This window comes from Typopeltis vanoorti, chromosome 1 (genome assembly GCF_054136105.1).
Source record: "Typopeltis vanoorti isolate ZY-2024b chromosome 1, IOZ_Tvanoo_1.0, whole genome shotgun sequence".
NCBI classification, from domain to species: domain Eukaryota; kingdom Metazoa; phylum Arthropoda; class Arachnida; order Uropygi; family Thelyphonidae; genus Typopeltis; species Typopeltis vanoorti.
This window is the reverse complement of record NC_143549.1, coordinates 45,731,017-45,745,040: the sequence shown is the minus strand read 5'-3', so window position 1 is coordinate 45,745,040 and position 14,024 is coordinate 45,731,017. Positions and strand designations below refer to the sequence as shown.

At 33.8% G+C, this 14,024-nt stretch overlaps 2 protein-coding genes across 2 annotated transcripts in view; one reads left to right on the top strand and one right to left on the bottom strand.

The window, feature by feature from the left end:
* LOC150109943 (ras-related protein rab7) overlaps positions 1–2,287 on the bottom strand; it is a 59,703-nt gene extending 57,416 nt beyond the window's left edge. Inside the window, exon 1 of the mRNA XM_090397319.1 lies at positions 2,130–2,287. The gene's annotated coding sequence lies outside the window, so the exon portion shown is untranslated. The remainder of the gene's footprint in view (positions 1–2,129) is intronic.
* Positions 2,288–2,328: 41 nt separating this feature from the next.
* Positions 2,329–14,024, top strand: part of LOC150109942 (EEF1A lysine methyltransferase 2) — a 108,512-nt gene continuing 96,816 nt past the window's right edge. The window contains exon 1 of the mRNA XM_090397318.1: positions 2,329–2,402. Coding sequence (XP_090253444.1) covers positions 2,344–2,402 — 59 coding nt within the window. The 5' untranslated portion in view covers positions 2,329–2,343. The remainder of the gene's footprint in view (positions 2,403–14,024) is intronic.

Genomic DNA, 14,024 nt, shown 5'->3' with positions numbered 1-14,024 from the left:
TCCCTTCTAGACTCCACTGGGCTCAGTGCTACCTGACATCATCTCCCTTCTCCCAAGTATCCATTCCCACAAGAGGCCACCCCTGCTATCATCCTCCCTGGGACACACTGACTCGTTCAGAACAGCAATCTCTCCAGATGCCTACGTCCTTCCTCATTCAAATGTAAGTGGTCTCTCGCATATAATTCCTCTCTTTCCTCAAATGCACTCCAAGCATCTACATATACCAGTCTTCTCTTGTCACACAGTCTCGCTATTATGCCATTCAATATCACCGCTCTTCTGCTCAGTTCATCATTATCATCATTATCATATGCTCTCAAAATCATTTGTCTCACTTCCTTCCAAAGCCTCCACTCTTAGAGGACATAGGTCATCACTTATCATAAGCAGTACCCCACCACCACGCTTTCCCCCCCTATCCTGACAAAAAATGCTATACCCAGTGACTTCTATTCCTGTTATTATATCGCCTTCTGTCAACCACATCTCAGTGATCCCAATAATTTTTGGCCAGGCTGATGCTATCTGCGCCACCAATTCCTCTCCCTTATTCCGGATACTCCTGGCATTAGTATAAAACATATAAATGCCACTGTTTCTATACCCAGCATTATCCCTTCTAGACTCCACTGGGCTCAGTGCTACCTGACATCATCTCCCTTCTCCCAAGTATCCATTCCCACAAGAGGCCACCCCTGCTATCATCCTCCCTGGGACACACTGACTCGTTCAGAACAGCAATCTCTCCAGATGCCTACGTCCTTCCTCATTCAAATGTAAGTGGTCTCTCGCATATAATTCCTCTCTTTCCTCAAATGCACTCCAAGCATCTACATATACCAGTCTTCTCTTGTCACACAGTCTCGCTATTATGCCATTCAATATCACCGCTCTTCTGCTCAGTTCATCATTATCATACCTAGGCAACACGCACACTATTTTTCCTCTCTCTGTCTTCTTCCGTACAGCCTCAAGCAAAAATCTCATATTTCTCGCTGCCCGACTTACATTACCACTCAAATCATTTGTTCCTACCATCACAATCATCTCATCCACCCTTTCACCTCTCTTAATTGCCATAGCCACCCTTTCTATTGTTCCTCCTGGCAAACACTCCTTACACATCCTATCTTGAACACCATTGAGTCGCCATACATTATACCTCTTACCATTCTCTCTCTCCCCTATTGTTATTACATCAATTCTCCTCAATGAGTCTTCGATGTAATCAAAGACTCATTGAGGGGGGGGGTTATACAGTTAACAATTCAATAAAATATATAAGAAAAAGTACCTCAAAGTACCCCCCCCCCCAAGTTTATAGTTGCTTACTGACAGGATTACCATAAAGGACAATCAAAGATGTATTTTATTTTTATATGTTATGGGTAGATCACAACAGGCTATAAATTCTTGTACATTAGTACTGTGGATGGACTATGTGGGAACTCTGCACTAAGAAACCTTTTAACTTTTTAAAGCTATTTCAGACCTCTAATAAACAAGGGACTTTCTTTGACACACACACCAGTAAAAAATAAAATAAAATAAATCTGCCACCTAAAGACTTTCAGAAACATTCATACCCATAGTTAGATTCAGATCCTAAACTTCACCAACAATCTATTACACCAATGATATAAATATTTAAAAATAAGTAAAAACAGAGTTAATATTAAGTATTAATTTCATTTTAAGCAGAAGAGAGAGAATAGACCTAAAAGATATTGATATACTGATGCAGTCACTACTGCTTTAGAAGAGTAACAGCTGTTCAAATTAAACCCAACAGGTAAAGAATCATTCAGGGAGAAGAGAGGTGAGGAAAAATTGAGAACATCAGCAATTAACCTGTGATGGAGTGAACTATCACAGTATAATGCATACAACTTGATACATTTCAAGATTTCTATTTACTGACGCTCGCATATACGCGATAAAAAAAGGAAAAAATCACTATATATCTTCTATAAAAAGCGTTCCACACTTTTTTTAAAAAAAAGTGTGCTCAATGAACAAAGAAAATTCCACACACAGTTATTGGTATATAGATCTATAACAGCTGACTGATAGGATCTTAACTACTAACGATCATTTCATTAAATAAAATGAACAGTCTTTCTTACCTTATCAGAATTTGTCCTTAGAACAAGCAACAATTACATAAACAATAGTACTTGAAATCAGCGCGCACATAAAAAAAAAAATAAAAACTGTATTGGAAAAAACACAAAAGCCAGAATAAGCAATTGCAAAACGTCGTGTTAATGTTGTAGCACCAAATGCTTTGCAATGAAATAAAAACATTCGAAAAACACCAGATGGCGTTAAACATAAAAGATGGAGTCTTGCGAGGAAAGAGGTGGTGTGGAGTATTCTGTTTTGGGTACCAAAAGTTTGTACGTATCGGTATACATTAATACCCAGAAATAATATTTTGCGTGCAGATTCTGTCACCCGATTCTCTTCAGCAGTTAGTATAAATATGAAAAGGCGTTATCAAATAGTGTATATTATAAAATTACAGTTTTGATAGTATCGCTTAACTAGTATTCCATCAGTGCATAGCATAGTTTTTCATTTTAGGTTTAATATTTTAATAAATTTAGCAGGCGCTGACCTTTTTTTGCACATCTCTTTTATTTGTTTAAACTTGACAGAAAAAAAAAAGCTTTCACAAAGACAAATAAAAAAATACTAGTTATCATAGTTACCTAAAGACCATAGAATTCGTGTGTAGAGGCCTTTATAAAGACCCAAAATAAAGACCATAGATACTATTAACTCAAAAAATGCGCTAACCAATAAAACTTTGGTGTTAATGATTGATGTAAATTTTAAGAAAATGTTTGTACAATAATTAGAAAAATAGAGAAAAGAAATTTAAAGGAAAAAGACCAGTATAATTAACTCACGAATGTAAACTTAAGTCATAATTAGATAAATAAAAGTCACTATGGATTATACTTATGTAATATTTTTGTTGTTAAGCATTGGAGGTGTCACATAATAATTGCAGAATTTTTGCCTATTTTTATTGTAAGTGCCTTATAATAAAAAAGTATAATCCTCAGTGTTTTATTTAACATAATAGTTCATTATGTACTTAACAACTACATGAATCATGTGAGGTAGTAAAAAAATTATTTAGTGATTCTTTAAAGTAAATTTTCAGATGAAGGAAACAAGCCAGAAGAAAGTCTTGACATGTGTACCTTGAGCTCACCATCAATGAAAGGCAGATACTGGCTGCTTACCTGTCTTCAAAAAAAAAAAAAAAGTCAGGGCTCAAGGAGCTCTGTCTACTCCTTTTGGGAAATAAAATAATAAACTGATCAATTTTAGGAAGCAAATATTGGATGCAAAGTATAGGATTGGTGGGGATATTTTAGTTTTAGAGGAGATGAAAGATTTGAGGGTTATGTTGGATAGAGAGGGAGAACAAGAGACCATCTTTGGAAGCTGTATAATAAGGTGGGTTTGAGCAAGCGGTAGGGTGTGGAGTAGATTTTTTGCATGGTGAGTGATGGATGATTGGAATGCATTGCCTGAGAGTGTGATAGGTGGAGGGATAGTGCATAGATGAGGAAAATACATTTAAGTTGAGGTATAATGAGCTGTGCATGTGAGAGTGGGTCTCCCAAGATGAGTCATTTGACTTCATGGAAGTCTGTTAATAATAATAATAATAATAATAATAATAATAGGTGTTGGGCTTATTCAAAGCATGTTATTTAAAATCCAGTTACTAATTTATTGGGAGAGTAGAGCAGAGAGTATTAATCATGCTTTTAAGATGACTATAAAGTTTGTTGTATGCAATACCAATAATTTTAAAATGGCCATTTTCAGAAAGACAACTCTACACAGTTCTAAATACTGCATTCCATATATATGTTTCAGAAATGCAGCAAGGTATATTTCAGGTGAAAAATTATATTGTAATAAAGATAAATAATGTGGCATTATTATTTGTTGACCAAAAATTGGCTGCTTTAGATCTGTAGTGGGGGAGCTTAATTTTGAGCAACATAATTATGATTGGATTCTGCATATACCCATAATTGCCCTTACCCATACTTTTAGCTAATTCTAAACTTTACAAAATGAATAGAATGCAGAATTTTTTTAATGTTATTTTGTCTCTTTGAAATTACCATAAATTTAAACTGTAGATTTTAGAATCAAAGCTTTTTTTTTTAAATGAGTTTTTAAACTAAAATTGAAAAATGAAGCAAATGACGGCTTTTGACATTGAAGTCCAGTAGTTATATACAGAGTTCACCACTATTAGGTTACACAGATTAATCTAGTGAGGTAGCAAAAAAATAAATAAAAAAACTAAAATTATATAGATTATCAGTGTAGGCTTAAGAAAGATTTAATTTTATTGAAATGATCAAAAGATTGGAGATGTTTTCTTTTTTTGGTCTGCTGAAGTGTATATCTTCTATCCTGTCTTTGTTGTTCTTTCAGATAGCTATAAGCTGAAGGAATCAAACAGTATATTGACACAAAAAATAGGGGCTCTAATCTCAGATCACCAGATTATTTTTCTACAGTTCCACCTTATATATTCAGGAAATTCTTTTTATTTAAAATTATTATGTTTAATAGACATATAATGTACAACTGATAATTATTGTTGTGCCTTCCTCAAAAGAAACTTTTCTCGAGTTCATTGATACTGTCATATGCTTCAGAATTTTAAACAATGTTTTTTCTCTCAGATCATTAAACTGTTATTTTGCTTGTGCCTTGATGAAAATCAAAATTCTAGGAAAAATTTGTGATTCCAGATGAAGTTTGACCAACTTGGTAAGGAAATAAGATGAAAAAGTTACTGTTGCTTTTAATCATTATGAAAGGCAGCAAGTTACTGCATAACTGAAGTTATATTAATTTATAAAGTTCTAGTAAATAAATTAGGCATGCTCATTTAAAAAAAATGCTGTTTCATTTTTTAGATATATCTATATTTTATTTGCTAGAAGAAAGATCACAAAACATGCAGCATATTATACAAAATTTCATCAAATTCATAGGTAATTTGAATCCTTACACTATATTCAACATTAATTAGGTGGTCAATTCTGTCTGAAATCATAAAAGCCAATAATGAGATGGCATTATCACAAGACCTTCATGTAGACAAGAAGAGAAATTACTTCTCAATGTGTATTATCAGGGACTGATGTGAAAACAGAGGTTGATGAATTGGAGTTACTTAGGATATTGTAAAATCTCAGTGGAGATTTTACATATGGCTGTTGAATTAAATAGATATCAACTCACATTTTACAAGAATATGTAGGGGAACTGGCAGTGCTTCTGATTAGATTGTTAAAATCTTAGTTGTTTCAAACTCCCAAAGGAGCAGAAAGAGGGGAAAATAATCATAAGGAGGCTCTAAGACTGCAGTAGCGAATTATAGACCAATCAGTATTTCAGGAGTGGTGGTAAAAGTACTGGAAAAGTAGGTCAAAGAGAGAATTCAGGAATAGGTGAATAAGAATATGATACTCTATGAGAGTAGTATACATTTGTGAAGGGGTTAGTCATGTCTTAATAATTTATTACTTTTAATAATATAATGATAGCTGAGTTGGATGAAGGGATTGGCTACATAATGATACTTCTGGATTTGCAAATATCAATATGTTTGACAGAATACCACATGGAACTCTGCTATGCAAATTATAACAAGTAGGAATGGATATGAAACTGGTGATATAAATATAAGGGCAGCTGATGGACAGATACCCAAAAAATACTATATGGAAGAGAAGAATCCAGGCAAAAGTAGATGGCTAGTGGTGTGACAAGGCTCTGTGCTTGGACTACTACTGTTTAATTTATACATAAATGATATAGGAAATAATTTGAAGTGAAATATTTAGTTGTTTGCTTATGATGCAATATTGGTTAGGATAATAGTTAATCAAGACTTTCTTGTGATTCTATAATCATTGTTAATTAAGGAAATATGGAGAGCTTGCAGAATTATTTAAATATGCTGTCAGTATGAGCAAAAGATAATGATTGTCAGAGTAATGTGAAGTTATGCATTTTGGTATACCAGTAGATTATATGATATACCCACATGCATGGAACTGTTGTCGTCTGGTAGCATCCTCTAAAAAAGAGGGTTGAAGCTCTTCTTCATTTGTCTCGGTCTGTTGCCTCTGTCATTCTTAAACCAGTCCATTCCACGATGTCATTAAACCACTCTTTGGTTGGCCTTCCACGTCTTCTCTTCCCTTCAACTTTCTTTTGTAATATAGTTCTTATCAGATGTCCTAAAGAACTTCTCAGAAGATGTCCTGCAAATCTGGTCTTTCTTTGCATAATGTTTTTAAGCAGTGTTCTTTCCATCCCAACTCTTCTTAAAACAAACTTCTTGATTTGATATTCTCTCTGTATAGCTAATCTTTTCCATCCTTCTATAACACTACATTTCCAATTCATTAATTCTTTCCATACCTCTCTTTCTGAGTGTTCATGAATCACTTCCATAACTTGCAATACTCCAGACTGTTGCTTTTAACTATTCCAATTCTCACACCTATTTTAATATTCTTATTTATTAAAATTCTCTTCATTTTCACAAATGAAGAGATTTAGCTTTACCTATTCTATTTCTAATGTCCAACTCTGAAGTTCCTTTCTCTGAGTCCAACTACCTAAATATTGAAATCTTTCCACTAAAATCTTTCCTCCACATCTTATCTTTACATTATCTCCTATTTTTCTCCCCGTTATCATTATCTTAGTCTTCTTTGTGTTAATCTTTAGTCTGTACTCTTTACAGGAGTTTTCAATTCTCTGAACAATTTGTTGTAATCCATTTTTGCTTTCTGCCATCACCACTACATCATCCGTATACCTTAAGTTATTGATGATTCTTCCATTTATTTTTATTCCTTCTTCTACATTCTCAAGTGCCTCTCTAAGCATCTGTTCACTATAAAGGTTAAATAATAATGGTGATAACTTACATCCTTGTGTAACTCCTCTCTCTCCGTCAGGAATTCTCCTGTTTCCTCTCCATTTACACATACTGATGCTGTTTGTGTCCAATATATTTTCTTTAAGATTTACAAACATACGAGTCAATATCAGTATTTTCTAGAATATCAAAAAGCCTTTTATGTTTCACTGTATCAAATGCCTTTTCAAAATCTAGAAACCCCCAAAACACCTTTCTACCATGGTTTAATGTTTTCTCCCCAATAATTCTTAAACAAGTTATAGCCTCTCTGGTTCCTCTGTTGGTTTGGAAACCAAACTGTTCTTCATTCATTTCTTTTTCTATTTTACTCTTAATTCTCTCCAAAATTATTTGTGCCAGAATTTTTGCTGTGTGAGTTATAAGACTTATCATTCTAAAATTATTACAGTCTAAAACTCCCATCTTTTTTGGAATGGGGATAAAAATTTATCTTCTAAACTCCTCTGGTACTTGTCCCAAGAAGGGGGATTTTCCTTCTTGCATCTTTGAATTGCTAGATTCAATTCCTCCCTCATGATGTATAACCTCTGCCCATTATACTCTTTCGTTTGATTTTTTGTTCATGTTAATGTTTTTATAAACACCTTTTATGCCATTTCTTTCTGCCTTTGCTGTTGTGTCTTTACTCATTTCATCTAACCACTCTTCCTTTTTCCTTCTTATTTCTCTTTGTAACTCCCTATTCAAGTCTTTATACTGCCTTTTTCCCTCCTCTGTTTTACTATTAACTAACTTTCTTCTTTTTGTTATTTTTCTCAAAATACTTTCCATTATTCATGAGTTTTTCTTTTCTCTCTTTCCTCCTCTTTTTTTTTAGCTAAATGTAATTCTCTAGCAGTAATTATGCTTTCCTTCAGAATCTTCCATTTGTCATTTATATTATCACTTGTATATTTCTCTCCTTCATTTCTTCCTCTACTTTTTTTGCGAATTTATTTGCCGTATTTGGTATTTTCAGCTGCTCTATATTCCATGATTTATTTTGTTTCTTTGTAATTACTTTTTTTAACTTAATTTTCATCTTAGTTGATAACAATATATGATGTGTATTGCAGTCTGCTCCTGGATATGTTGTCACATCTTTTATATTATTTCTATATCTTTTGTTTATCAAAACATAATCTATCTGATTTCTTTTATTATTTATATCATCCCCTGGGGCTTTCCACTTATACAGTCTTCTTGGATGTTTTTTAAACCAAGTGTTCATAACTGTCAGGTCATGTTTTCTACAGAAATCCAACAACATATGAAGGGTACAGGGGAAAAACAAGTCCAATTTTTGTGAATTCAACCTAATGCTGCCATCTGTTGGGGATTAAAGGAAGGTTTCATCTCATAAATATGACTTTCTGTATAAACAACCTCAATCCAGACAAATGAACGGAGAATATTTCTTAAACTTGGGAAGAACACCCTCAGTCCGAGCAGTTGTATGGAAAAACAACTTCGGTCCAATCACATCAACTATTATCACTATTGCATCAACTGTTATTTTGTTATCAGTGGTTTGTTGAATCACTATTAGTTTTGATTATAGTTTTACTGTTTTGGTTTTACGAGTATTTTAATTGTTTTTTAATAATAAAAAGTAGTGTGAAAATGATAAGTGATTATTCTAATAGTTCTAATGAAAGTGAAGCTGATACTAAAGAAAAACTCACAAAGAAACGAAAAAAGACAGGTAGGACTAGAGATGTAATGAAAATTCTTCGTGCAACAACGCACGAAGTTGGTCCTGACTGTTTATGCAAAAGGTATCGTTGTTTCGAAACTATTCCTGATGTCAAACGAAAAAGAATTATTCATGATTTTTAACTTATTAGGGAACTATAATGACCAAAACTCTATTTAAGTGGACTAATTACAATCCTTCCCATAATGAGAAAGCGTCCTAGAAAAGGAGTTGATGCGAGGGTTAACACGGCTCCATTTGCTTTTCGTGTCAGATTACTGCAAGGCGGCAATGAGGGGAATAGCGAAGATGTCAGAATTTGCCGTAAAGCATTTATTTCTTTGCATGGTATATCTGAAGAACGAGTGAAAAGGATTAAAAACTGTTTGATAAATACTGGTCAGCTACCAGTAAGATAGGCGTGGTAAACACCTAAACAGACCCCACAAAATTTCAGAAGAGACTAAGAACAAAATTAAAAGTTTTATTAAAAGCGATGACGACAACGTTGATGATCATCCAATAGATGATTGAAATAAATGATTATTTTAAAACTACAATATTTTAACTACTTAAATTTTTATTACTTTTTACCATATTTCATTTTTTGTGTATTATTGCTTACTTAATAAAGAAGCACTTACCAACCTTTGTTAGTATAATAATTCTCTTTAGTACCTATTATCTCTAAAACAAGGGATGCGATCTGATCATTATTTATAAATTAAATAATTAATTAATTAAAAAATCAGATATTACCAATCCGATTAATAAAAAAATGTGTATAACAACCATTTTTTTATATAGGATTTACCAGGGAAAAACCACTTCAGTCTGGCCATTTCGACAAAAAGGCCATTATTTGCCATTTTTTTTTTTTTTAATTTTAAGTGCTATTTAAATTAATTGTGCTTAATGTACAATGTACCATAATGTATGAATGTACCATACTATTATTTTGTTATGCTATGTTTTCTTGCATTTTGACAACAAGGAAAATTTAATTACGTTTTTTCGGAAGTCAATATCGTGGACTGAAGTTGTTTTTCCCCTGCACCCTTCATATCTCCTCTTTCATTTCTCACTCCCAATCCATATAACCCAACAATATCTTCTTCTCCTGATTTTTGCATTCATATCACCTGTATTATAATCATATTTTTGGTGTCTTTATATTTCAAACCCTTTTCTATATCACCATACTCTCTCTTTACCTCCTCATAATCACAAGTAGGTAAATATATCTGAATAAGTAAAATATTTCTTGGTTTTTGCTTTCATCTTTACCAAAACTCTGTCTGAGATTTTCCAGTAGCCTTCCACACATCCTGCCATTTGTTTATTCAGTATTATACCTACACCCTTGATGTTTCTCCTCTCCTCCTGAGTAAATTACTCCCATTCCATCCTCTGTTCTAAAATCTCTTTTTCCTTTCTGTCTCACCTAAGCCATTCCCAGAACATCTATTTTCAATCTTAACATCACCATCTTTATAATCTCCAGTCTTCTAGTTTGAAGTAAGGTATTCACATTCCAAGATCCAATGTGAAATTTACTTTTAGCATCTTTTCCATATGTATATTTTCCTTTTTCCTCTTCTCCACCTCCCACAGGCTTTAGTAGAGATGATTCATATGCAATCTTGTCAATATCCAAACTGGAATAAGTGACCTCCCTGGTAGCCAATCGCACAGTTCCGGACCCAGGTGTCCCATCCTGAGCTATGCATCACTCGTCATTTTGATCTTTGCTACTCATCCAAACTAGGGAAAAGTAGAAGCATAGTGGTTTCCCATTGTCTTCTATGCATGAAGAAGTAGAAACATAGAAAGATTCACCCCTAGTCCTTGAATACTCCAATAGCATTAGAGGGAAGAAACAAGAAGAAGAAAAGAAAGAAAGAAGAGTAGGGACTATCCTATAGATAATATACAGATATATATTATGTGAAACAAGGTATGATCCAGCAGGTACCTTGGGTTCGCCACTCCCATACTCACTAAAGTGAGCCCTTGAGGAATTTTCTTCAATAAACTTCAAAATTGAAGTTTAGATATAGGTTGCCTAGGTAGCTCATAGGATTACTTGGTTATTAAAGAATGCACTAACAAGCAAAGATATGGAAGTTATCATTCTGCTTTATAAGGCCTTGATATATCAACATCTGGATTACTGTGCTCGGGCCTGGTCACATGGGTTTCTTGGGGATGAGGAAGTAGAAGAGAGGATCCAGAAGCAAACCAAGATGGTGAATGACCTGTGGAATTCTCCTTATGAGGATAGATTAAAGGTTTGTGGGTTGATGAAAAAGATGTTTCAGCATTTGACTAGAGGGAACAGAGCAATAGGTCATTCTTGAAAGTCAAAGTTTTGTTGGTAAGTATGTAATGGACCAGATTTTTCACTTGGAGAGTGGTGAATTAATGGAATATGTTTGCAGAGTTGATTGTGAGTGCACTGAACTGTTAATGAGTTCAAGGAGAGGAATGATATATATTGTGTAGATAGTTTGGGTGTCTCTTACAGTGAGTCTTCAAACTTCATGAATATCTCATACAATAATAATAATAATTGATTTACTGACTTTGGTTAAATAATAATGATCCAGAACTATTAGACTTTTAGAACTATTGGAAAGCAAAAATATAGAGCTTTGGAAGTTCATTGGAGAATATTTACATCAAAGATTTTTAAAGTTAATAAATATTTCTTGGAGTAAAATGCAAAATTCCATCAGGTTGATCAGCAGCTAAGGATATATCTATATTTAAGAAAGGAGATAAAGATGATTGTAGAATTACAGAGGAATGAGTTCAGTAAATATAGGTTACAAAATATACTATAAAATTTGAATAAAAGACTTAGAAATATTGCAAATAGTCTATTCTCAAAAGAACAAAATGCTTTCAGAATGAAATATCATGTGCAGATACTATTAAAACAAGATCAGAATTTAATTTGGAGATGCATTTAGCCTTCATGAGAAAGCTTTTGGTAAAATATATAATGAAATAATCAGAATATCCAATTATATTTATTATTATTATCATTATATAGGAATCTCCTTGGAGTCAGACAACTTATAGAAGGAGATCTATTATTCACACAGTGCCTGTCATACCTCTCCTTAAACTAATTCACTGACAAAGCACTCACAGTCACCTCTGGCAACTCATTTCACCCATTAACCAGATTCCAAAAAAAAAATCCAATCCTAACACCCTTGCTAATCACACTGTTAGTTTTCATGAGTGATCCTGCATTCTCTCTCTCTCTCTTCCTGCCAAACATTGAAAAAATCTTCAGTGTCCTGTAAAATCCATTTTAATAACTTATATGCTTCTGTCATCTCTCCTTTTTCCACCTGTCAGCTAGTTTTTGAAGGGAAATCCAGGTTCAGATCTATATGCAGTAATCCAGTGTGGCCTTATTAAAGCCGTATAAAGAGGAACAATAACTTTTCTATCCCTGCTTGTTAGTGTGTTCTTGAACAACCACATAATCTAATGGGCTGTTTTGTCAACCTTCACAGTATGCCCTCTAAACATTAACTCTATCCACAATTACCCCCCCCAAGTCTAAGTCCAGTTTCCTGCAGTTCATTTCCATCAATATAATTTACAGCTTCTTTCCAAAGTGAGCCACATTAAACTGGCAGCCATTTACCTTAACCCATACTGCTAGTTTATTTAAGACATGGTGCATGATCTCTACATCACCTTCATTTACCATCCCTCTTCCCAATTTTGTATCATCAGCAAACAACTGAATATTTAGTGTCATATCATTTTCTATAATGTTGATATACAAGTTAAACAACAGTGGACCTCTTACCAAGTTCTGTGGTATACCACTAGTCACCTGCTTCAATTCTTTCATAAACCATTTTTTAAAGTCTATCTATCAGCTACAGTTTAATCCAAATCACCAGATTTATATCCATCTCCATTGCTTCAATGTATCCAACAGTGTTCTATGTGGAATCCTGTCAAATGCCTTTTTGCAAAATTTTGCAGTATCGCTGAGTAGCCACTTCCCTTATCCATCTTCATGATAGCTTTATAATAAAAAGTGAGCAAATTACTAAGATAAGACCTATCCTTCACAAAAACCATGTTGTTCCTTATAGGATATTATATTTGAATCACATAGTCTGGAATTCTGTCATTCACCAATTTCTCCATTACCTAACCACCTTCTGAGATACTTATTGGCCTTAAATTTGATACTTCTCTCTTGGAGGATTCTTTATGCAGTGGGACCGTTTTGCCTCCTTCCACTCGATTAAGCAGCTTGGTCAAGTGAAGCAGATAATTTCTTTGCACATTCTTGTAATGCATGGGCTGATATGCCATAACCATGGCTGTGTTTGCATAAAGTTTCTGCAATATTTGAAGCACCTTCATTTCTTCAACTTTTATTCTTCCATCAGACAATGTCACATCTGGTATTGCAACATAACCACTTATATGGTGTACTCCTGCAAAATGCTCACTCAGTCATTCCACTATTTGGTTTAGTTCTGTAACCTCTCTGTCATCAGCACTTTTTAAAGTCATCCTTACATAGTCTCGTTTCTCCTTTACTTGACACATAGTGAAAGAATTATTTAGGATTTTTAGTCTCATCAGCTAGCTTTTCCTCATAAATAGCTTCGGCATCCTGCTTTTGTCTTGTACCACTCATGCGCATGCTGATCACCTGATTCTTTATATTCTCTTCACAACTTTTTCTTTGCCTGCAGATCCTGCTTAATGATGCTAATCATCCATCTAATTCGTACCTGAGTTACCCTGACTCTGGGTATTATTACTAGGGAGTCAAAGACTCATCAAAGCAATTCACACATCACCTACACTATCTGTCATATATATATATTTTTTTAATAAACTCATTTACGCTGGATGTACTCACTACTTTAACCAGCAAAGTGTTCTACTCACTCACTGCACCACGAGAAAAAAATGTAGTTTTTATCCTTTTCTTAATAGCGAATAAATTTAACTTTCATGGATGGTCCATGTTCACTTTCCATATAATGAAAAATTTTATCTGATGATATCTTATGACACTCATTCAACAGTTTATAGACCTCTATTATATCATTTCCTCTTTTTCCTGCAAACCAAAATCTGCAGTCTACATAAACTAAATTCTCAATATAATCTTTGTAACTCTTCTTTGTACCTTCTTTCCACAGTTTCTTTATCCTTTTGGAACCCAGGAGACTAAATCTGCACACAATCAGGTGTGGTTTTATCAAGGCCTTGTAAAGAGGTAAAATGACTTCCATATCCTCCTTACATGTTAATGTTCATTTCAACATCACAGTT